The 23,490-nt window shown below is 54.4% G+C and overlaps 2 protein-coding genes across 5 annotated transcripts in view; both read left to right on the forward strand.

Annotated features, from left to right (window-relative positions):
* Positions 1-245: 245 nt before the first annotated feature.
* Positions 246-23,490, forward strand: part of ST3GAL2 (ST3 beta-galactoside alpha-2,3-sialyltransferase 2) — a 49,832-nt gene continuing 26,587 nt past the window's right edge. The window contains exon 1 of one of the 4 annotated variants that reach the window (XM_061137634.1): positions 246-281. The gene's annotated coding sequence lies outside the window, so the exon portion shown is untranslated. Of the gene's footprint in view, positions 282-973; positions 1,112-3,024; positions 3,047-4,264; positions 4,329-23,490 lie in introns of those variants that run through there. The other 3 variants (XM_061137611.1, XM_061137627.1, XM_061137615.1) reach the window with 3 other exon arrangements.
* On the forward strand, positions 14,217-15,690 carry LOC133049859 (large ribosomal subunit protein eL34-like). The gene has a single exon (XM_061133897.1). The coding sequence runs from the start codon at positions 14,741-14,743 to the stop codon at positions 15,092-15,094; it is 354 nt and encodes a 117-aa protein (XP_060989880.1). The 5' UTR covers positions 14,217-14,740; the 3' UTR covers positions 15,095-15,690.

The raw sequence follows: 23,490 nt of genomic DNA on the forward strand, positions 1-23,490 counted from the left end.
GGCCTCCCTCTGCCCGAAGGGATAAAGCTTGGAGGGCAACCGGGCGTTTCATTAACGATTTGAGGTAGATCTGGAAACTGGGGAAAGCACGTGTTAAGAGAAGACATAGAAAAATATTTAAAATGGGTAACACCTTGCCCTATGTGTGTACTTTGCCCTAAACAGTTGGGAGCTAAGGGCGTCAGCTAGAAAGAGAGTGGGTGGGACTGGAATTATCAATAGAAGGTCCCCAGGGGGGTGAGCGCTCCAGGAAACCCAGACACTCGGCCCACCTTTTCCAGGTAGGGAAAACCCCACGCCCACGTGGGGTGATCTCTTTTCTCCCGCCTGGGCGCAGCGGCCTCACCGCAGCTCCGGCTTGCGGAGCCCGGGCAGGAAGCCAAGCTAGCCTCAGGTCAAGGCTCTTTCCGCGCGAATGGTAACCGTCCCCAGCGTGAGGCTCTCGGGCTAGAGGCTTCGCCTGCAGCCCTGCGCGGCTGCAGCGGACCACAGCCGTGTGAGAGACATCCTCCACTGCTGGGCGCCCCCCTCGAGGTCTAGGTATTCAGCCCCGGCGCAGCGCGTCGCAGACCCCACATCCTGTCTCCGCCGTCGGTACCCCGGCCTCACGGGAGTGGAAACCTCCCATCCCCCTCCCCACCCGCGCTGTAGACGTCCCGAGCCCCCGGGGGACTACAAAGCCCACAAGCGCGCGGGCTGGCGCGCTGTCTTCTGGGAGTAGTAGTTCCGCATGTCGGGCTCTCCTGGCGGCGCGGCGCGCACTGGACTCCATTTCCCAGGATGACTAGGCGAGCGGGGGAGGGGGCGGGGCAGGGCCGGAGGATGTGAGTGGGGAGGGGGCCCTCGCCCCCCGCCCCCCGCCCCCACCCTTCCCTTCCAGTCAGGCTGGGTGGGGGGAGGGGCCGGGCTGAGGCGGCGGCGGCGGCGGCGGCGGCGGCGGCGGCTCGCTCCGGGCGGGCAAGGGCGGGACTGGCCCGCTGCGGGCGGACTGGGGAGCCGCTGAGCTAACGGGTCCGGACGCTGGCGGCGGCGGCGGCTTTCTCTGCATCGGCGGCGGCGGCGGCGGCGGCAGCGGCGAGCATGGCCCGCGCGGCGCCCGGAGCTGCCTGAGGTGCGCGGGCGGGCGGGCGGGATGTGAGGCGCCCCGGGCCCCTTGCTGCCACGAACCCCCTCCGCTCGGGCAGCTGGCTCGACCAGCGGCCCAGACCCTCCCGGTCCACCCCGTTAACTTCCCCTGGGTCGGGGCGCTGGGCTCCGCCGTGGGGGCGGTGGTCCTCTTACCCTGGCCTCCCTCCCGGTTGCCCGCCTTCTGCTCCTGCACCTCCAGCCGTTCCCACGCGCGGCTCTTCCACCCCGTGGTGGCAGTCCCCAGCCCCCCAGCCCAGCCCGAGAAGCGCTCCGTGCCCCAGTCCCGACTTCAGCCCACTGCCTAGTTCGCACCCCCAGCCCCGCGCGCGCTTCTGGCCTGTGCACCCCTTGGGGACCCTCGCTCCGCTCCTCCTGGCCACAGGCTGTCTTTGCACCATCAGCAGCTCTCTCCTCTTTTCCCTACCTGGCACTGCCCCCGAGCCATCCACAGTGGCCCAGTTCTCTCTGATGAGACCTAACAGCCTGACCTCCTTCCCACTTCGGAGAAACCAAGGCTTGGCACAGTGAACCAGGAACTTGGCCAAGTCCATGCCCCAGCCCTGTCGGGCTGGTCTGAGCCCTTGCCTTGGCATGAAAGAGTCATTTCTTCCCTCAGTCATTCCTCTGTGACTGGACCAAACTTCCCAGTTGCCTGCCGCAGCTCCGTGCTGAGCTCCGTTTAGTCTCCCTTTCCCCGTTCTCCCACTTGTTTCCCCCTCCTCCTTCCTGTATTTAATTTCTGGCCTCCTTTGCCTGTAGAGTCCCCCACCCATCACTCCTTTACTCAAGTTAGCCATTTGATTTCTATTTCTTGCCAACTGCATCCGTCTCCCATCTTGCCTCTTGCTTTACAGCTACAGTGAAACACTGAAGAACAGAGTCTAAGGTGCTGTTGGGGGGAAAGGAGAGAGGTGCTGGTGGTGGGAAGGGAGTGGCAGCCTCTTCCAGCTAAAGCTGCCGAGGGGGCTCAGGGCACTCTGGAGTCCCTGCATCAGTCAGTCTTAGCCAGTGATGCACACTCCCATCTTGTCTTTGGGACAGTTGTCTGGAAGCTGGTTGGTCATTTCTTCCTCTCATTATGCGTGGTGGACTCCACCATCCCTCAGAGATGGAGGGAACCTCCCACATTGGTGGAGATGGCGGCATAAGAGAAGTCTGGGAGACCACACCCCTAACCCTCATCTTGCTTCTGCTGCTAACTTTGGAGATGGTTGCCGGCAAAAGGAAGGATGCCTGCTAGGTGCCCCCTGAGCTCTTTGTGGAGGAAGATGTAGTGACTGTAGGTGGTGATCTCAAGTTTATTCGTGGTATTCAGGGTTTGAAGGAAAGAGGGAGCCAGGGCTCAGAGAGGTGGTGGAGACTTGCCTGTATCAGTTTTGTGTTTTTTTGGTTTAGTTTTGTTTTATCTTTCTTCGGCAGATTTACCTATGGGTCATCTCTTCTTAGCCCAGTTTTCAGTTTCCCAGTGGGAAGTTGGGGGAGGGAGGGAAATCTATGAACCATCATGAAGGCAGGCTCTGGGAGTTCCGTTGGGGTCCTGAATGAGCAATCTTGATCTGAACCAGATGGTTCCCTGCTTCAGCACCCCCTCTCTCATCCCTCCCCCTTGGCTGTGAATAGGACATCTTTAATCCTGTAACTTGAGAATGGAGGCAGGGAGGCCAGGGGGCCAGCTGTCTGTGTGCGTGTTTATGTCTGCATCTGCGCTCACCATGTGAGCTTGCCAGGGGCCTGTGGGAGTGACCCTGCACGGGAGTGCAGTGCCGTGATGTGCTGTGGCGTGCTCACAGCCCTCTAGGAACTTTCCGAGCCCAGACCCCACATGGGGTCAATTTCTCAGCTGCTAAGAACCACTGGTTGTAGCCTCATGGTCCGTTTCCCCACAAGCCAAACCTCTGGACCTGAACGATGCCTCAAGGTGAGGATCACTCTTATTTTGAAAACTACCTGCAGTTAGGAGGAGTCTCAAAGAGAAGCCTGGGGTGGGGGGCGGGTTTCCTTGAATTGGAGTTCCCCCTTGCCAACATGGAAAGAGAAGAGCTGGCGGAGGGAGGAGGAGCTGGCGAGAGGGGTGAGAAGTTGATTCCTTTGCCTTGTTCTATACGCCATCCTGCCTTGTGTATTGTGTACTTGATTTTGACCCCCCACCCCCCGCCGGCTGTTAGACTGTGGAAGTTCTTCAGATGTGTCCTTGTTTCTGAAATACCACCCCACAGCTTGGTCTTTGGCACAGAGTAGGTGTTCAGTAATCCCCCTGAAGAGCTGTGTAAGGCGCAGTTTGCTGGGCCCCACTCCCAGACGTTTCTGATTCAGGCAGTCTGGGTGTGGCCTGAGATTTTATTTCTGTCCGGCTTCCTGACCATAGCACTTGAGAACCACTGGTTTGGGGCCATGAGAGTTGCCTGGGCGATTAATCCAGGCCCATGTAAGGTCTTCAGGAGGCTGCCTCCCACCTTGTTTCCCCACCCAGGACTGTTCTGGCAGCTTCCCTGGGTTGGTCTTTTCCTTCCAGTCCCATGCTTTCCAGTGTGGGCTAGATTAATGGTCGGGGTGACTTGTAGGGCCTGAGCTCCCAGTCCCCCATAACCACATAGCAGACACTGTACTGTGGCCATTTGAAGGAAGGACCCCGCCCCCCGCCCCCAGCCAAAGCAGGACGTTCAGGCACCAGGGCTTTGGAAAAGGGGTAGCTGCGAGGACATGGGGAAGCAGACATTGAACTAGGCGCTCCTCTGTCCCGCCCCTCAGACTGAGCCGGTTGGGTGCTGGCCATGGCTGCACACTGGACAGGATGCCGAGGACCCTCTGATTGAGACAAACAGGAGGAGCCCCGTACATTGTGCTTTATCTCCGCCATGCATTTGTTCACCTACTGTTTTTCAGGAGGTTTATAAGGCAGAGGTAGACCCAGGTGGGGTTACTAAGAAACAGAGATGCTCTGTGGGTCACACAACAGGCCCAGGGCTCATGATTTCAATCCGCCGAAAGAGCATCTGCTAACCCAGGAGCTGTGGGTAGCTGGAGTGACGGCTGCTGTTCCCTGAGTGGTTACTCTTAGCCAGTCACCGGGCTGGACGTTCTTGCATGTCCGCTCGTCACATTCTCACAGCAGCGTTGCAGGGTTAGCATTATTGTCACTCTTTCACAGAGGAAGAACTGAGGCTTACAGAACTTATGAGGCTTGCCCATAAACTCAGCTGGTAAGTAGAGGATGTGGAAGCCAAATGGGGTCTTTCTGACCCCGTGCTCTTTGTCACTCACTGTCTGTCTTGCCCAGAAAACCTGTAATTGGCCTTTGAGTTGTCTGCCCACAAAGCCTAGTGAATTTATTGAGTCTGGAACTCTGCCAGGTGTTGTGGAGGACAGGATGACCAAGTCCCTGTCCACCGGGAGCGGGATAAGACAGGTACTCCGATATCCGCAGTGGGAGGCAGAAGGGGTAGCCAGGGGCTTGTGGGTTTAGAGGAGGAGAGGTCATCCCCAAAGAGGGCTCAAAAGAGGACTCTGGGTTGGGCCCTGAAGGGGAAGGCAGAGTTCCAACAGTGCCTGCAGGCCAGGGAGTGTACTGGTCAGCAGGGGAAGGAGAGACCATAACGGCGCTTTCAGGGAATTTTCTCTTTTGGTTGGAGCATAGGAGAGGTATTTTAAAAAGAAGTTTGGTTACAAGTAACACCTTGGCTGACTTTGGTAGGAAAGGACTTCATTGGAAGGCTGTGGGAACTCCTAGAATCTGAGGAATGACTCGAGACCCAAGTCCCCTGCAGGGTCTTTTTTAAAAGCAATTATTTGTCTTTTTTTTTTTCTAAATAGGTTTTTAAGAAATTATATATTTATTTTATATTTGGTTGTGCTGGATCTCTGTTGCTGCATGCAGGCTTTCTCTAGTTGCCGAGAGCGGGGCTGCTCTCCAGTTGCGGTGCACAGGCTTCTTCTCCCTGCAGTGGCTTCTCTTGCTGTGGAGAACAGGCTCTAGGGCATGCGGGCTTCAGTAGCTGTGGTGCATGGGCTTGGTTGCTCCGTGGCATGTGGAATCTTCCCAGACCAGAGATCAAACCCGTGTACCCTGCATTGGCAGGCGGATTCCTAACCACTGGACCACCAGGGAAGTCCCCCTCCAGGGTCTTGGAGTAGGTATGTCAGGAGCCAAAGGCCAGCCTCTTCAGGGTACCACTGTGGCCAGGATAACTCTGTTCCAGCTGTGCTCTGGGATTTTGTCACCATAGGTTGGGAGTCATATCCCAGAGAGGAGATGTCTGGTTGGCCCAGACTGGGCCATGCCTCCTCCCTTGGCCGGGGAAGGACTGGTGACACAGTAGGCAGTCCCCCCAAACTGTATCGAAAAGTTGGAGTCCCCAGAAGAAGAGGCAGTAGAGATTGCAAGAGATCAGTCCAGCACAGTGTTGTTCAGTGAGGACTTGACTCAGCAGATAGCAGAAAGAGGGCTCGGTTTCGACAAGTTTCTGAGCAGGCAGAGGGCAGGCTGGTAGCAGGGTATGGCTGGGTCATAAAGGGACAAGGAAAGAAGGGAGGGAGGAAATGGAAAATTAGTTAGGGTCCAGGTGAGAAGTAATGAAGACTGGAACTTGGCAGTAAAAATGGAAAGAAGGGACTGATTCTGGAGAACTATGAAAGTAGATATCTTCTGGAATAGACAGTCAGTTGGCTGGGGTTAGACACTTCCTTGCCTGGGTGATGAGGTCAGGTCCTTTAGCTGAAGTGGGGCAGTCAGGAGGAGGAGGAGTCTGCAGGAGATGAAGTGTCCTTGCTTTGGAGGAGCTGTGTGCAGGATGCTGACAGCGCTCCCGGAAGCCTGGTTAGCTTGTTACTCCGGACTCCATGCTGCCTGCCTGAGGTTTGGGGCCTCAGCCCTGAGGGGGTGGAGCCCCACCGCCTCAGGGGCCCGGTTCATTCTGAAAGCAACTGGGGCTTTGTGGTCCATGCTCAGCATGCCCGCATCTCTTCTTGTCTCTCCACTTCCGCCAAGGGTGGCCTTCTCCTTCCTCCCCCTTCCCCGTTCTCAGTTTCCGTGCCGCAACTTTCCCCCACCATGTTGTCCCAATATCTGAGCCCTTACCCACTCCAGGAGCTGGCCCAGCTCTTTGGGGACCTCGGTTTTAGATTTTCCCCTCTTCTTTAGCAACAAGTTCTCACTATTAGGACTGCTGCTGCTGCTAAGTCGCTTCAGTCGTGTCCGACTCTGTGCGACCCCATAGATGGCAGCCCACCAGGCTCCTCTGTCCCTGGGATTCTCCAGGCAAGAACACTGGAGTGGGTTGCCATTTCCTTCTCCAATGCATGAAAGTGAAAAGTGAAAGTGAAGTCACTCAGTCGTGTTCGACTCTTCGCGACCCCATGGTCTGCAGCCTACCAGGCTCCTCCGCCCATGGGATTTTCCAGGCAAGACTACTGGAGGGGATTGCCATTGCCTTCTCCGAATTATTAGGGCAGATATCTGCAAATGACATTTTGCATGTAGGGGGTGTGAACTTTGCCTGCTATCTGAGGAAAACAGTCATTTCCTTCAGTTATGCTGGGCGCACCAGGGACACCTGTGTGTGTGCCTAAGCAGCCATTCTGGGGCACCTCTTGGTGCTTATTTATAAATCATGATTGTAATTACAGCGTATTGTCAGTCACACTTTCACGTTGCCATTGCAGACCTCTCCTAAGGCTCCAGGGCATAGGCTGGGCTTTGGGCCACCCCAACTTTCTAGCTGAGCACTGGAGAGGTCTCCTGCTGCAGGAATGGGAGAAGGACTTCCCCGGTGGTTCAGTGGTTAAGATTCCACTGCAGGGGGGCTCGGGTTTGATCCCTGGTTGAGGAACTAAGATCCCACATGCCACTCAGCCAAAAAATTAAATAACTACATAAAAAGAAAGTGAGGAAGGGAGCAGCGTTCTCTGTGAGATGGGGCAGAAGGAGTGATGCTGAAGGGCACTTATCCCTGCGGGTTTTCAGAGAGGCTCATCTTCCTGGGGTGAAGAGAACTGTCCCCCTCAGTTATAGCTGTTAGCATTCAAATGAGTGTGTATTTTTTTTTAATTAATTGATTTTTTATTGAAGGATGATTACTTTACAGAATTTTGCTGTTTTCTTCAAACCTCAACATGAATGAGCCATAGTGGATGTGATATTTTGCCATGCATGATATGAACGCACTGCCTGCTACCCGTGTACAATAAGGTGAACTAGGAACAAGAGAAATCTAGAGACAAATGTAATTTTTCTTTATTTTGCTGTCAGTGCTAAATTTGTGTTGTGAAATAATCATATTAAAACAAAACAACAGTTCTGCTATCAGATGTTGAAAAACATCCTCAAACGCCTTCTTCCTTAAGGGGGATGTGACTGCAAATGAGGAAGCTCAGAGAGGGAAAGAGGTTGATTGGCATCCCCCCAGTGGCTGCTGAGGTTGGGAGGAGCGGGTAGCACAGGCTTCTCCTGCCTGGAGGGGCATCTCTTCCTGGTTTGATCACGTTTACCCGTTAGCATCCTTTTTCCTTTTCTCCCCTTCTCTTCTTCTCTAGGCTCAGGGTGGGAAGCAGGAGGGGGACACAGAAAGCAGCTCTGCTTGTGTACAGTTGAGGTGCGAGGCCCATCCTGCTCCCGAAAGGGGGCTTGGGGGACAGAGGAGACCCTGAGGGGTCAGGGCATGACCCAGAGACCCCAGAGAGCAGTCCTTGCCCCTTCCCTCTGAACCCTCCAGCTGTGAAGTCCCTGCACAGAGGGCCAGCAACACTCCCCGGGCTGGCCAGGTCTGCAGCCTTCTGAGGGAGGAAATCCGCAAAAAACGCAAATCGCAAATTGGTCTAGAGGGGACTGCTCTGATGAGGGAAAAAATCAACAACTTTTCTGTGTGGTTTAAAGGAATTTGGAGGGGGCGGCGTGGGTAGTGAAAGGGGAAGTTGAGAGGTGGATTGTAGGAAGAGGAACAAGGGAGGGAATTGAGGGCTGGAGTGGGGCGTCCCCCTCCCTGCCCTGTCACCCCACAGCCCCACCCTGCTCCTCCACTCTCTCTCCCTCCTTCCTTCTTTTTTTTTATTGACATATAACTGACATATAACATTATATTGGTTTCAGGTGTACAACGTAATGATTCCACACTTGTATACTCTGCGAAATGTCTACAAATTAGTTAACGATATGTTACCATGCATAGTTACTACCTTCTTCCTTCTTTGTAGGGAGGATCCCTTTGGGTTTGCAAGGGACTCTCCCTGACCTTTGAATAGAGTTCCCCCCAACTGTCAAGTTCAGTTGAAAACAAAACACTCATGGTTTGATGCTGGTGGAGCCAGAGTCAGGGGGAAATGAAAGTCTCTGTGGCCCCTGTGCTGTGTGCTCTGCCCGAGCAAGCGAGCAGGCTGCAGCCAGAAGGGCCGAGGCTGTGCCAGAAAGCCGGGGAGGGGCGGGAGCCCGGTCCTGTCTCTCTTGGGTTTTCTCGGGAGCCATCTGAGGCCCAGGCAGCCAGCCGCAAGGGGCTTTCCAGCAGTTGGCCTTCTCTCTGTTCCATCCTGTCCCAGAGGGCTTGCTGTCTCCCCGGGCCCACACCTGTGTAGCTTCTGGCCGGTTCCTGGGTCCTCCAGCATGGCTCAGGAGGAGACCCCAAGTGTGACAGGTAGGGGGAGACAGGACAGCTTGAAAGGGGTTAGGAGAGTCCCGGGGACTCCTGCTGCGGGCTTCCCCGGTGACTCAGCAGTGAAGAATCTGCCTGCCAATGCAGGAGATGTCAGTTTGATCCCTGAATCAGGAAGATTCCCTGGGGAAGGAAATGGCGACCCACTCCGGTGTTCTTGGGTGGGAAATCTCATGGACAGAGGAGCCTGGTGGGCTATAGTCTGTGGGGTCGCAGAGTCGGACTCAGCTTAGAAACTAAACAGCAGCAGGATGCTCTGTTCAAGCTCTTCCAATGTAGGGAAGCCAGCACTGGCACTTCCTTAGGAGGATGCTGTGAAATGGGTGCTGTGTGACCCAGGGCAAGCTGCTGCCCCTCTCTGGGCCCCAGAGTCGCCTCATCTGTAAATAGAGAATTTAAAGATCTGTTCATGGACTTGCTGTCAAATCGTCTAGTAGGCCGAACAGAGGAGCGCCATATCCTGCGAGGGGAATACTGCTGGGGCCCCAGGATACCACTGCAGGGTCCAGGAGGCGCTGAGAATTGTTCCGACCTTTCTGCTAACCAGTTGGACGTATTGAACGTCACCCAGCCTGCTCTGTCCTCTCTGGAGAACTTGGGCTCCTGCAGCCAAGGGAGCTGCCCCCTGCCTCCCGTTGTCCTCATCCCCCTTCCCAAACGTTGCTCTGCCTCTGTCCTGGGCTCAGGCAGAGAAAAACCCCCGGTCTGTCATCACATCCATCTCTTCCTGTGCTGGCCATTGGTTAGGCTTTGGAGTGACTGTGTATAGGCTTTCTGTTTCTCTCTGCTCCCAGTCCCCTCACCTCCTCCTGCCTTGGGCTCTGCTTTAGTGAGAATTTGCCCCCAAAGCCAGCTTGGGGGTTGGATCACATGCTGAAGACGGGAGGTGCTGGGTCAGTAGCGCAGACTCTGGGTGGGCCTACTGAGGGTTGAGAACTCGCCTGGAAAGGGGGGGCGGGGCAAAAAGACCTCCTAAAGGTTTTTAGGAGAGCGGAGGACGCGGTGAGGCCAAGCCACATATAACGTGACGTGGAGGCCTGACCTGAAAGGCCAGGGGACCAGAGGCCGGGGTAGGCCAGGGTGGGCTGAGCATAGGGTTTCATTGCCCAGGAAGGAGGGGCAGGATGGGCGGGCTGGCCAATAGGTGGACCCCCGAGACTGCCCTGGCAGGAAGAGAGGCCCTGGCTCCCCGGGCTGGGCTGGTCGCACCGGGTTGTGCGCGAGTGTGGGCAGGGTTGTTAATGACTGTTTGTTCTCCGCGGGCTGCAAGGCTGCCAAGGGTCAGTCTGATAAGAGGGAAGAGATAGACTCCTCGAGGTTTATCCTCCCGCCAGCTGCCTCCTTTCTGATGGCCCCAGATACTGACAGGCTATTGTGGCCCTGCTCTCGCCCCTTCCTGACACATACCGCCCCTGGCTGCAGCCCAGCTGGGCTTCCCCTGCCTGGCCTCCAGCTCCCGTTCCCATCTGGGGTCAGTCCTAGAAGGCTGAGCCAGTTCCAAGTCAGCCTGGGATGGGAGAACCCGGGGGTGGCCAGGGCTCTGGACTGAGCAGCCTCTCCTAGACCTGCCTGGTCCATGTTGGCCTCAGGGTTACCCCCAGCTCCCCCAGCCATGCCGTGGGGTCTTGAGGGAGCCCCACCTTTGCCCCAGAGCTTTGGGAGGTCTGGTTCTTTCTCTGAGAGGAATAGAAATGGGGATCTGATGGAATTTGCATTTGGGAAGGTCATTTGGCCTTTCTGTGGAGAGTGAATTGGTGGGAGGGAGGTCTCGAGTAGATTTGGGGCTTTAGCAGTTCAGGGGCTACTGTAGGTGGACGATGGCAGTGCTTCGATAGAGAGGGAGTGGCAGACGTGGAGGAAGGTAGAAAAGGGAGAGATTTAGGTGGGAAACCTCAGATGGACTTTGTAATAGGTTGGCTGAAGGAGGTTGAAGGAAGGAAGGGGCGTAGATGATTCCCAGGTTTCAGGGTCAGATGGATGATGCCCCTTTGCTGACACTGGGAATACAGAGGGAAGTTCAGGTTTTGGGGGCTTAAAGTGTGGGTGAGTTTGGCATTGTGAGTAGGGTGAGTTTGAGGTACTGTTGGGTACATGCAAGGTGTCTCATCAGAGAGGTGGCTGCTAGAAATGAGTGGGATAGATGGATAGAACTCAGGGTAGTGTCTGGCAGCATTTAGAAAAGTCAGACATGACTCTTAGGTTGAGAAACAGATTTGGAAAGGGTTTTTTCCCTCAAATCCATTGCCAGACAAGGAATGGCGCCAAGGGTCCTGACTCCCCGTTGCAGTCCGTGTCCAGGTGGTCTTCTCTTGCCCTGATCACTTCAACCAGGTCAGGACCCAGCCGGGCAGCACCCTCCCCTCCAGTCTTGCTCGTGGTTGCGGGACTTTGGCTGTGAGCAGTCCTGACCCCGGGCCACCCGGAAAGACTGCATACATCAATGGCTCTCCCACCATCTGTGCATCCGGGCAGTGTCCTCAGCTGGAGAAGGGTGTGGGTCCTGGCCAGGGAGTTCCCAGAGTCACTGCTGGGAGCCCAGAATCCCTCTGTGCCTGAGGGCCCCTCAGCTGGACAGACTTATCAAGGGCAGGGTTTCAGGGCCAGGTTCAGGGCAGCCCTTTTGCACTACGTGGCAAGTGATACTGTAGTGGTTGTTAAAAATTCTTTTAAATGAAATGGAAAATAGTTGTACATGTGTGCAAGATTGTATCAGTTGGACTTCTTCCATTACAGCAGCCGAAAGCCAACTCTAAAAGTGCTTTGATAAAAGGGAACTGGTTGACTCATACCTGAGGGAATGGCTGGCCACATGCAGGGAAGGGAAGAGCTCAAACAATAGCCGCCTCACCCTGCCTTCTCTGTCAGGACACCGTCCTCGCCCCCCACGTGGTAGAAGGTGTCTGCCAGCAGCGCACGCCTCTGCCTTCTGAGCATCCCAGCCCAGAACTGCCTCGGGACTCCTGGGTTCACTTGGAATCGGGGCCCTCCCCCAGCCCTGGATCAAGAACTGAGCTGTGCTTAGTCCCTGAGTCGTGTCCGACTCTTTGCGACCCCATGGACTGTAGCCCGCCGGGCCCATCTGTCCATGGGATTCTCCAGGCAGGAATACTGGAGTGGGTTGCCATGCCCTCCTCCAGGGGATCGTCCCAGACCAGGGATCGAACCCAGGCCTCCTGCACTGCAGGCAGATTCTTTACCCTCTGAGCCACCAGGGAAGCTGGCTGGATGCATTTGGTGCTCTGATTGGGCACAGAGATGGAAGTTTGGGAAGAGATGATTCTCAGAAGGAAGATGGGGTTGTCGTCCATTCTAAGGGCATCGTGTACTGAGGCGCAATAAGCAGAGCCAAGTGTGTGTGTCAGAATCACACCGTAGGCAAACTTACAAGGATTTGTTGCCATTTATTCACTCACCTTGTTAAAAACTGAATGCTGGAATGTAGACTAAGACTCAGAATCACAGAGTCACTCCATTTTTAGATCGGGAAGTGGGAGCTGAGAAATTTGCCTAAGATCCTCAAACCACTAGGTAGAAGCACTGAGTCCAAGAACCCAGGCCGCCTATCTGACTTGCAGACAGAGGTTCTTTCCAATAGGAATGGCATCTTTACGGGAGGAGCTCCCTGCCGCAACCCCTGTGCCCTGGCTGCCCATCCACGGAAGTCCTGCATCCCCTGGAAGCAAGATAAAGAGCAGACACCGGCGGCTCATGGCAATGGTCCCTTCCTCGTGGTGGCCCAGGGCCATCCACGTGGTGGCTGATGTTATGCAGGCCTCTGTCTGGGCTCAGGGGGTCGTTCACTCTGCATGTTCAGCCTGCTCCCTTGGCCCAGCTAGGCCTGTCCGAGCCCTGGAGCTGCCCCCATGCTCTCCCGCCTGCCCTGCCTTCTTGGCTCCTGAAGTGCCCACCCTCCCGTGAGTTTCCTTCTGAGACCCTGTAAGGACACAGCTCCAGGGCCGCTGCGCTTCCTGGGTGAGTGGAGTGCTTCCTGCTGGACAGGGCCATGCCGCGCCCTGTCTTCTTGGCTCCTGAAGTGCCCACCCTCCCGTGAGTTTCCTGCTGAGACCCTGTAAGGACGCAGCTCCAGGGCCGCTGTGCTTCCTGCTGGACAGGATCGTGCCCTGCCCCCCCGGCCTGTCCCCTCCCTTAGAAGACGGTGCTCAGGTCAGCAGTGCCGGTTTCAGTTACAGAGATGATTTTGGCCTCAGTTCACCCGTCACTTCCCATTTGTGGGGGTACAGAGGTTTGACTCAGCCTGGCAGAGCCAAGAGTGGGGTGTTGTGGAAAGAGCTCTGTGGGGACTCCCTGGCGCTCCAGTGGCTAGGACGCCACACTTTCACTGCTGAGGACCCAAATGCAATCCCTGATGAGGAGCCGAGCTCCTGCAAGCTGTGTGCTGTGGTCAAAAACAAAGCAGACAAAGCCCCACGGGGTGAGCCCACCACAGACCTAGTGGAATGGCTAGTCTCCTGAGCTGTCGGCCGACCCAGTCTGGCCAGAGCGCTCTGTTGCCCCACATGCTTGGCTCCCACAGGCTCTCTGGCCCACCTGTTTCTGTCTGGGGTCCTGTTCTCGGAGATCGGCCAGTCTGGGCCAGGCCTCCTGCTCCCGCAGGCAGGGCCATGGTGTCTGCACGCGTCCCCGCCCCCTCCCCTCTGTGATGCTGAAACCCAGCGGTACCTCGGGTGTGTAATGCCTTGTAGCTTACAGTCGTCACTCACTGCATCTTGACGGTGACTGTGAGGTAAGCAGGGCGGCAGGTGTCACCATACCCATTTTACAGACAGAAGACCTGAGTACCAGAAAGGTATGATTTGCCCAGACTCGCCAACTTTCAGATAGAGCCAGTCTTGGAACTGAAGTCCAGAGTCCACTAGGCTAAACTCACAAGCATGTGTTGAAGTGGGGCTGCCTCATCTCACCAGGCGAGGGGCTTGGGAGGAGGCCCTGGACCCCCCCTCTTCACAGCCCTGGTCACTCATACAGCCCAAGCTCCAGACAGGCACCATCGTGTTGGCCAGCCCCTGGTAACCCCAGGGCACGTAATTAAGTCAGTCAAGAGGTATCCCTCCCTCTGGACTCTCATGGTGGACCCTGGTCTCCCTATTCCTCCTGTCCATGTTCCCCAGAGTTGACACCAGTAATGTCATGATGTCCATGATTACTGGACATCCTGACCAGCAATGTCAGGATGTCATGACAGTTATTATCTTAGCATGGAGTGTATAACTCAGGCCAAGTCTGGGAGGGTCAGCCACTCTCTGCGGATGGGACTGGGGAGGGCTCCTTGCTCCACAGCCTGGCTCCCCTCACCCCGGGGCAAGGGGCCCGAGGCAGGGCGAGGGGAAGGCCGCCTTTGCGGTCCTCATGGCAGCCGACACTGCCACTTGGCTGAATTGGTAAAGCGGATTACCTGCCTAGCAACCTTGGGGGGGGGGGGGGGCGGTTCTTTCCCTGCAGGGGTCCAGCCTGAGTCACTCACAGTGTATTATCAGCTCCTCGGTGACAAGGACGGTGGCTTAGCTGGAGCCAGGGAGGAATGGAAGCAGGTATGCACTGGTCTCGACAGTTTCCTAGCCACCTGCTCTCTGCCCCCTGGAGCTGACTTTTAGTGACCCGGGATTGGTGCGGGCACAGGCAGGAGTGCGTCCGTGGGGTTGGTGCTGGGAGCGCCTCTGTGGCACTGGGCAGGGCGCAAGCTCAGGGCCTCTGCCTGGATGGCACAGCTCTCCCTTCTGCTGGAAAGATGACTCCGGAGAACACAGGCTGAACGAGGGGCCCACCCCTGGGCTTCTCTGCACCTCCAGTCCTGGGGGAGAGAGACGACATCACTCCCTTTAATCTCCTGGTCCAGGCGTGGATGCAGACACCTCCTTTGGGTTTTCATTAACATAGCTGTCACAGGCTGACCTTTCCAAAAGACATTAATAAATATAAAAGGACTCTTCTGGGGACGGCATCTAGAGGCATTCAGGATGGTGCAGCGTCTGACGTACCGTCATAGGCTGTCCTACAATACAGCCTCTAACAAAACCAGGCTGTCCCGAACCCCTGGTAATAGAATTGTTTACCTTTATACCAAGAAGGTTGGGAGAGCACCAAAATCCACATGTGGTGTGTGTGCAGGCCAGCTTAGAGGCGTTCGTGCCGTGAGACCTAAAGTTCTCATGAGGTTGTCTAAAACGAAGAAACACATCAGCCGAGCCTGTGGTGGTTCCATGTGTGCTAAATGTGTCCGGGACAGGATCAAGCGTGCTTTCCTTATTGAAGAGCAGAAGATCGTTGTGAAAGTATTGAAAGCACAAGCACAGAGTCAGAAAGCTAAATAAAAAATGAACCATTTTTGAGTAATAAATAAAAAAAATAAATATAAAAGGAGAATAAAAGAAAGCTAAAGATAAGGTGTATGAAGAATAAAAACAGTCTGGCTCACAAGGGACAGGTTCCTGGTTTGTTTCCGGGGTTTTTGGGGTACTCTTCCCCACTGGAGATATGCTCCCCTAGCATGGAGCGCACCTCTGCATGCCTTTCTTCCAGAGTCTCTGGTCTCCTAGCGCTGACCTGTTTCCCTGTCTAAGGAGCCCTGGTGCCTATCCTGCCTTGAGTCCTCCCTGGAGCAGGTGGGTCATCTCTTCTCGTTGTTATTCCGTTGCTAAGTTGTGTCTGACTCTTTGCAACCCCAGGGACTAGAGCATGCCAGTCTCCCCCATCCACTGTCTCCCACAGTTTGCTCAAAATCCTACCCATTGAGTCGGTGATGCTACCTAACCATTTCATCCTCTACCTTCTCCTTTTGCCTTCAGTCTTTCCCAGCACCAGAGTCTTTTCCAGAGAGTCAGCTCTTTGCATCAGGTGGCCAAAGCATTGGAGCTTCAGCTTCAGCATCAGTCCTTTCCAGTGCATGTTCAGGGTTGATTTCCTTTGGGGTTGACTGTGAGGGAATGTGGCTCCTTCCCAAGGTCCCCCAGAGAATTGGCACCGACTGGGCTGTACCTGTAACAGTGCCGCCTCATTTATCCTAAGTAAGCCTTGTAACAGGAAGGCATTCTCTTGACACGGTGCTCAGGCCCCAGCTTAGCCCGTGAGCTGCTGCAGAGGGCTAGTGGCTCCTCCAGCATCTGATCTCACCACCTGGCTCCTTCTTCCCACTGGGCAGCAAGAATAGAAACTGATAAGTTGGCCTGGTTGATGAAAGTTTCTGGGTGAGTTGGGCGAAAGATTGTTCTGGTTTAAAAAACAACAGAGAACACTTTGAAGTCATCTAGTCCTGATAAAGGAGATAAGCACCTGACCACAGATCGGCGTTTCTGGTCCGCCTCCTGCCTGGCTTATGAGTGGTGCTAAGACGGGCCTCCACACCCCACCGGCATGCAAGGTGGTCCCATTTCATTCCCAGTGTTGAGAGGAAGCCAGAGAAAAATAAAAAAAAAACTGCCACCTGATAAGGAAATGTGGGGGCAGGATGGATAGAATACCGGAGGTTGTCTACAGTCCACTGGCCCTCCCCTGCTGGAGCTGTTTAGAGGAATTTGCAGCTGACAAAGTAGGGCTCTGTCCTGCAGCCCTGGCCGTCCCCTTCACGACGTTGCCTGGTTCCAGCGGCTCGGCAGACTTCCCACCTGGGTGGCTTGGCTGGGTCGTGAGGATTGAAAGGTTCCAACCAAGGTATCCTGAGGGTATCCTGACCAAGGGGAGGAGGTTGGCACAGTCCTGGGGCAGAGGACACAGCCCTGTTCTCACTCGCACCTTCAAGTATGATGCTGGCCCGAGCGGAGAGTGCGTTCCTTACTTCCCTCCTGGGCTGGGGGGCTGGAGAAGCCTGGAACTGGGGCTGCTGTTTTCCTGGAAGCATTGCTTCTGGACCATCACATCCCAGGAGCTCTGTGAGCATTCCTGGGGGCTGGAGCTGGTCCCACGGATCAGAGCTGTGGGTCAGGTCTGTCCCACTGTGCGCCCAGGAGGAGCTGGTGTCTGCCCTCTGGTTGCTGAGGGCCTGCAGTCCTGCTGAATCGTGCGTGTGCTGTGAGGACACAGACCCCGGTCCTGCGGCCTGCCTTGCCCGCAGAGCATCGGTCACCTGCCTCCTGGGCTCCTCTCCTGCAGGGTCACCGTGCTGCTCCTTTAGGTAGGACCTCTTCTCTGACATTCTCTCTTCCCCCCCGCCATCCCACAAAGGATACAGGGGTAGACGCTAGAGTTTTAAGTTGAATCCTTCAACTCTGAGCCTGGGCCAAGGCCTGGCTGGAACTGGGAGTCATGGAGATGGTGGCCTGGAGGCTTCTAGAAGCACAACTTCTCCCTTCCCTGGGTGTGCACTGGCAGGACTAGTGTAGACCCTAGCTCCAGCCTTCTCCATCAGCTGCTTCAGGTTGCCGGCCTCCCAAGGCTTCCGGTGCTGGGCGGAGAGCCCTGTCCAGAACCCCATGCCGGGTGCAGGCTGGGGAGGGCGCGGACCAGGACAGTGGTGGGGAACGGAAGCACCAGTCCTGTCCCTTCCCCGGTGGGAGGGCGGCAGTGATCAGATGCAGGATTCCTTGGGTGCCATCTCAGAGCGCTGGTTGGAAATGAGGGAGAGAACATTTGCCCTTTGCGCGCAGCCCCTGGAGCTTCCTTCTCAGCCTGCACGCCCTTGCCGGGAGTGCTGCAGGCAGCTGTCTGGGTTCCCTGGCTGGTCCCCCGCCCTGTGGGTGCACGCGTTGGGGAGGTAGAGGTTGGTTACCTGGAGAAACTATCTACTCCTCTTCCTGTTCACTCAGTTCCAGCAGGGGCAATGGAATGTCGTGAGCCTCTCTTCTAAACCCTCTATCAAACCTACACCTGCCCTCCCACCCCAGGGCAGAGGGTGTGTGCACATTTGGGGGAACCGGTGTTGAGAAGGATTGGATTAACCCATGTTCCTGAGAAGAGCAAAGAGTGCTGTCTTTCATGAGCGTGAGCTGGATGAGAAGCATTGTCCTTCTCCCCAGGGTCTAGGAGCTGAGGATCTGACTCACCCCTTCCTTCTGGAAGCCCTCAGCTCTGCCCACCATGCCCATTCTAGCTGTGGGCATTGCTCCGGTTATGCCCTCCTAAGTCCTCTGGGATAGGCCGTCCCCAGGGATAGGCCGTCCCCAGCTCCATCTTCTTTAGCGGCAAGGCCAGCAGCTGGTCTTTAGGGTTGGCTGCCCTTGGCATGCCCTTGAAAGGGCAGCTCTCCTGGGGGAGCCTGGCCAGCAAAACCAGGGAGCCCTGGGTGGTGGGTGGACCAGAGGGGCTGGTGGAGCCTTCTCAGAATGGGATTCGCATTGCTCTGCTCCTTGAAGGAGCAAGAGCTGAGAGGCCAGAGAAGGAGCTTTGCTGCAGGGTCAGTGATACAGCTGCTCAGGATGGGGAGGGCTGGGCCCTTCTGTGCCGCCTGCCTCTCCCGGGTGCAGGAGATGCTTGTTGAACAAACACATCCTCTGCTTTGCTCTTGAGATCTGAAACGTCCCCTGGACACCCAGACAAGGGACAGAAGGAGACGGAGGGCTCGGTGGCAGCTCTGCAGCTCTTCATTACATCTCTGGTGTGACTGAGGTCTAAATCGTAAACTGTGGTGAAGAGCCGAGCCACCTGGCGATTTGAACCTTATCTTTAAAGACAATCAGAGCAGACTCAAAGCACCCTTGTCCCCTGGCCCTGGTAGGCGGTGTGGTCACGTTTAATTGCCTTAGGGAGGCAGAGTTGGGCAATAAGGTCTAGACTTCAGGTTCTCCAGACTGCTCTCTGGCTTGCCCCAGGCCACCATTTATCCATTTACTCATCCCACTCCCTCTGCCTCCAGAAGCCCTCAAAGATCTCTCTCCCAGTCTCTTACCTTCAGCATCTCCTGGCTGTCTCCTGCCTCTCTCTTTCTCTTTCTCTTTTTCCCTTTCTTTGGCGGGGGAGACTGCCACACAGCTCTCAGGATCTTCTTCAACCAGGGAGGAGACCCATGCCTCCTGCATTGGCAGCACTGTCTTGACACTGAACTGTCGGGGAAGTCCACCTCCTGCCTCTCAATGTCAGAGGCTTTCAGCCCTGTGAAGAAACCCTCTTATTAACTTTGTCTTTTGTAGAATCTTGTTGCCAACGTGTGTCTAGAGAGTCACAGAGGTGGCCAAGTATGGGATGGACCTTGGTGAGCTGTTTAGAATCAGCTTAGGGACTTCCCTGGCGGTCCAGCGGTTAAGACCCCAAGCTTCCAATGCAGTGGGTACGGATTTTACCCCTGGTTGGGGAAACTAAGATCCGACATTCCACGCAGCACGGCTGAAAAAAAAGGGACCAGCTCAGGGCAGGCTTGTGTTCTGAGTGTGTGATGAAGCCAGGCACAGGTGACAGGCTCCGTGACCCCTCTGCCGCAGGATGGACACAGTGTTCCTTACTGCGCGGCCTGGGGGTGAAGGTCCACGGGGCGACTGGCTCTGAGACCTCAGGCCTCTGCTGCCCGCCCCGCCCCCGGAAGCTGCCGCTGTGGGGGTCGGAGGTTGGGCAGGCAGTGCCTGTGCTTAGGCACAGGAGGGAGCTCTGGGGCGAGACCTTGGCTGTCCGGGACTGAGAGGCGGGGGCTGGGGTGGGACTGACTGACCCGTGGCCCCCACCTGCCCAGCCTGGGAGCACAGGAAATTTTCTGAGCTTCCTGAGCTGGAAGTTTTCTGGCTCTCATCCTTACAGAAACTCTCCAAGATACGCGATATCTCCATGTTACGGAAAAGGGCATGGATCAGAAAGGTTAAATGGTTCATAGCTGACAGGTGGCAAAACCAGAATCTGAAGCAAAGCTTTTTAGGTGCTTTCCCCTCCCCCCCCCCCCCCCCCCCCATTTTGGAAGGTTTAACTGGGAAGGACTCTGAGCTGGGGTGGGCGGTCGTGAGATCTGACAAGTCCCAGCTCGAGAGAACCTAGCCAGCAGCCTGTGGTGCTTAGGGTCGGACCAGAGAGAGGTGCGTCCTAGCAGTCCTGGTGTCTCTGCTGGTAGAAACTGAGGAGCGGGCTGCCTCAACCATTCCTACCATCCAGGCAGCCCCCTTAGCTTTTATACATTCACCTTTCTCCTTGCCTCTGACTTGTGAAATCTGGTTTGTACTTGAGGCCTCATGTTTCCTGGTGGTCTGTAAGAAGTCAGAGAAAACTTTCATTTCTAGACTGTCATAGCCGTAAGAGTGGGGGCTGATTATAATGATCATTTCCCTTTGCACATTTACACAATGATTTATGAAAGTGGTTTCAAAGCATTTTTTATTACCCTTATTTCTTCTGCTTCTTACAACCCTGTGGTTATATAGAGAGATGATATTCAGTTGAACAATTTTAAAAAAATTTTTATTTCATATTGGAGTCTAGTTGATTTACAATGTTGTGTTAGTTTCAGGTGTAGAGCAAAGTGTTTTTGTTATACATATATCCCTTCCTTTTCAGAAAATCTTTTTCTGTATAGGTTATTATAGAATATTGAGTAGAGATCCCTGTGCCACGTAGTAGATCCTTGTTGATTCTCTGTTTTATACATAGTAGTGTGTATATATTAATCCCAAACTTCGAAATTATCTCTCCCATCTATGGGCAAATATTTTTTGATGCCTGCCATACAAAGGCCAATGCTAAGTAATGAATTAAATAACATGTCCGTGTCTTTTTAGGTTTTGTGTAGGAACTTAATAAATGTGGGCTAGATTTGGCCTATGGTCCAAATTAGCTCATAACCCGAGAGGAATGGGCATAGTGAGAGATGAGGCTTGGGAGGGTGGCCTGGTTTAGGGGGGTCTCTGGGTGCTCTGTGAGCCTGACCTGGGCTGTGTGAAGGAGAGTGCTGTGTCTCCATCTCATGCTTTTGAATGCAGGAAGGTGATGCGTTTAAGTCTGAAATGCCACATGGCTAAAGAGGCAATTGAGAATGTAGGTCTGGAGTCTAGGGTAGAAGGGTAGGCTCCTATTTGGAAGGGGCACATAGAGAGGCAAAGGAGGAAAAGAGCCGAGGGCGGAACCTTCAGAATCCATTAGCTGCTGGAAAAAACAAGCAGTGGAAGGGTCTGAGTCAAGAAGGTAGGTCACAGTGGCTTGGAAGTCAAAGTGATGGTCAGCAGGAAACAAACAGGAAATAATCAGAGAGGAAGGAGAGGGGATGTGGGAGAGCCTTCCTCTGATTGTTCAAGAACCTTGTCCTGGAAGGAAAAAGTGTCTAGCTGCCTGATGATAGCCCAGACTAGAATTTGGCTCCCAAATTCGCTGCTGTCCTGATGTAATTGAGACTAAAGACTGGGCCTGCTGCAGGGGGCTGGGGTCTTGAAGGGAGTCAGGTGGGCCATTCATCAAGAGTGTCCATGTGGCCAGTATGCAAGTTTCCCTGGCAAGGTAAAACACTGGTAGATGCTGAAGTGGTGTGGAAGAGGGGCTGAAGGCATGGGGCTGGGTGTGTGCCCACCCCTGCAGCCGCCCCACGGTGGATTGGGATGAAGATGGGGTGGGGGTGGGAGAGCAGTTTTAACTGGAGCGTTTGCTTAGCTTACCCCAGGCCGTCTCAGTGAGCTTCCCTCAGTGTCCTGGCTGGAGTTCTGTGAATCCCATTAGAGAGGGCTTGATATGTCTTCTCGGGAGATGGGTATCGGCAAGGAGTCCTAGTTCCTTGGTACGAATAATTTAGTCCAGCTCATCCAGTCAAGATGGCACTGTAAATGTATACGCTAAACACATAGTGATACGTAAAAAAGACAAAAAGCTGAAAACATAGTCGGGTCCTCCCGCTCCCTCCCCGCATAAAATGATAAACACCCCTGTAACGAGAAGCAGAGCGAGAACACTCGGGCGAGCAGGGCAGACGCTGCAGCCCTGCTGGTCTCTGAGTCTGGGTGTCGGCAGAAGCGACTGGACATCTGGGGTAGCAGCTCCGAAGTGCTCCACACAAAGCATGGCACTAGCGCTGGGCACCCTGCTGCCACCCGGGGGCGGGGAAACTGGCGGTGCCGCCCGTTCCTGGGGCTGTGGCTCGTCAAGAAGGTGCCTGCCTAGGCACACCCCAGGGTCAGAGCCCGGACCTAAGCTGAGCTAGTGCCGCAAGATGTAATTCTAGGCCAGGAGACCCAGAGGACCTGGGGACGCAAAGGTCAAAACCCCTGGATGGTGGAGGGATGAGCTTATATACTCAGAAACATGTGAGGAGGGAATTCCCTGGTGGTCCACTGGTTAGAGGTCTATGCTTCCACTGTAGGAGGCATGGGTTCAATCCCTGTTCAGGGAATTAAGATCCTGCATGCTGTGTAGCCAAAAAAATTAAATAAATAAAAATGTTAAAAAATCACAAAGATGGTGGCCATGTTTGGGTCAGCCTTTAAAAAAAAAGTAAGGAAAACTAATATGAAAAAAGAACACAAAGAAAATTTTACCCTAGAAGAAATGAAAATAACAGAGTAATCAGTAAATATCTTTAATAGAAATAGGTTCAATTCAGTTCAGTCGCTCAGTCATGTCTGACTCTTTGTGACCCCATGAATTGCAGCACGCCAGGCCTCCCTGTCCATCACCAACTCCCGGAGTCTACTCAAACCCATGTCCATTGAGTCAGTGATGCCATCCAGCCATCTCATCCTCTGTCGTCCCCTTCTCCTCCTGCTCCCAATCCCTCCCAGCATCAGGATCTTTTCCAATGAGTCAACTCTTCGCATGAGGTGGCCAAAGTACTGGAGTTTCAGCTTCAGCATCAGTCCTTCCAGTGAACACCCAGGACTGATCTCCTTTAGGATGGACTGGTTGGATCTCCTTGCAGTCCAAGGGACTCTGAAGAGTTTTCTCCAACACCACAGTTCAAAAGCATCAGTTTTTCGGCACTCAGCTTTCTTCACAGTCCAACTCTCACATCCATACATGACCACTGGAAAAACCATAGCCTTGACCAGACAGACCTTTGTTGGCAAAGTAATGTCTGTGCTTTTTAATATGCTGTCTAGGTTGGTCATAACTTTCCTCCCAAGGAGTAAGCATCTTTTAATTTCATGGCTGCAATCACCATCTGCAGTGGTTTTGGAGTCCAAAAAAATAAAGTCTGACACTGTTTCCACTGTCTCCCCATCTATTTCCCATGAGGTGATGGGATCAGATGCCATGATCTTAGTTTTCTGAATGTTAAGCTTTAAACCAACTTTTTCACTCTCCTCTTCCACTTTCATCAAGAGGCTCTTTAGTTCCTTTTCACTTTCTGCCATAAGGGTGGTGTCATCTGCATATCTGAGGTTATTGATATTTCTCCTGGCAATCTTGATTCCAGCTTGTGCTTCTTCCAGCTCAGCGTTTCTCACGATGTACTCTGCATATAAGTTAAATAAGCAGGGATGGTAGGTGTTGCGAGAGGGCATCTGAGGGCAGACACACTAAAACCATAGTCACAGAAAACTAGCCAGTCTGATCACACAGACCATAGTCTTGTCTAACTCAATGAAACTAAGCCATGCTATGTGGGGCCACCCAAGACAGATGGGTCATGGTGGCGAGGTCTGACAGAATGTGGTCCACTGGAGAAGGGAATGGCAATCCACTTCAGTATTCTTGCCTTGAGAACCCCATGAACAGTATGAAAAGGCAAAAATGATAGGATACTGAAAGAGGAACTCCCCAGGTCGATAGGTGCCCAGTATGCTACTGGAGATCAATGGAGAAATAACTCCAGAAAGAATGAAGGGATGAAGCCAAAGCAAAAACAATACCCAGTTGTGGATGTGACTGGTGATAGAAGCAA

Source organism: Dama dama, chromosome 4, assembly GCF_033118175.1.
Source record: "Dama dama isolate Ldn47 chromosome 4, ASM3311817v1, whole genome shotgun sequence".
NCBI lineage: Eukaryota > Metazoa > Chordata > Mammalia > Artiodactyla > Cervidae > Dama > Dama dama.

Bases quoted from the DNA above. Each gene is read 5' to 3' on its own strand.
- LOC133049859 (XM_061133897.1), top strand. From the start codon at position 14,741: ATGGTGCAGCGTCTGACGTACCGTCATAGGCTGTCCTACAATACAGCC.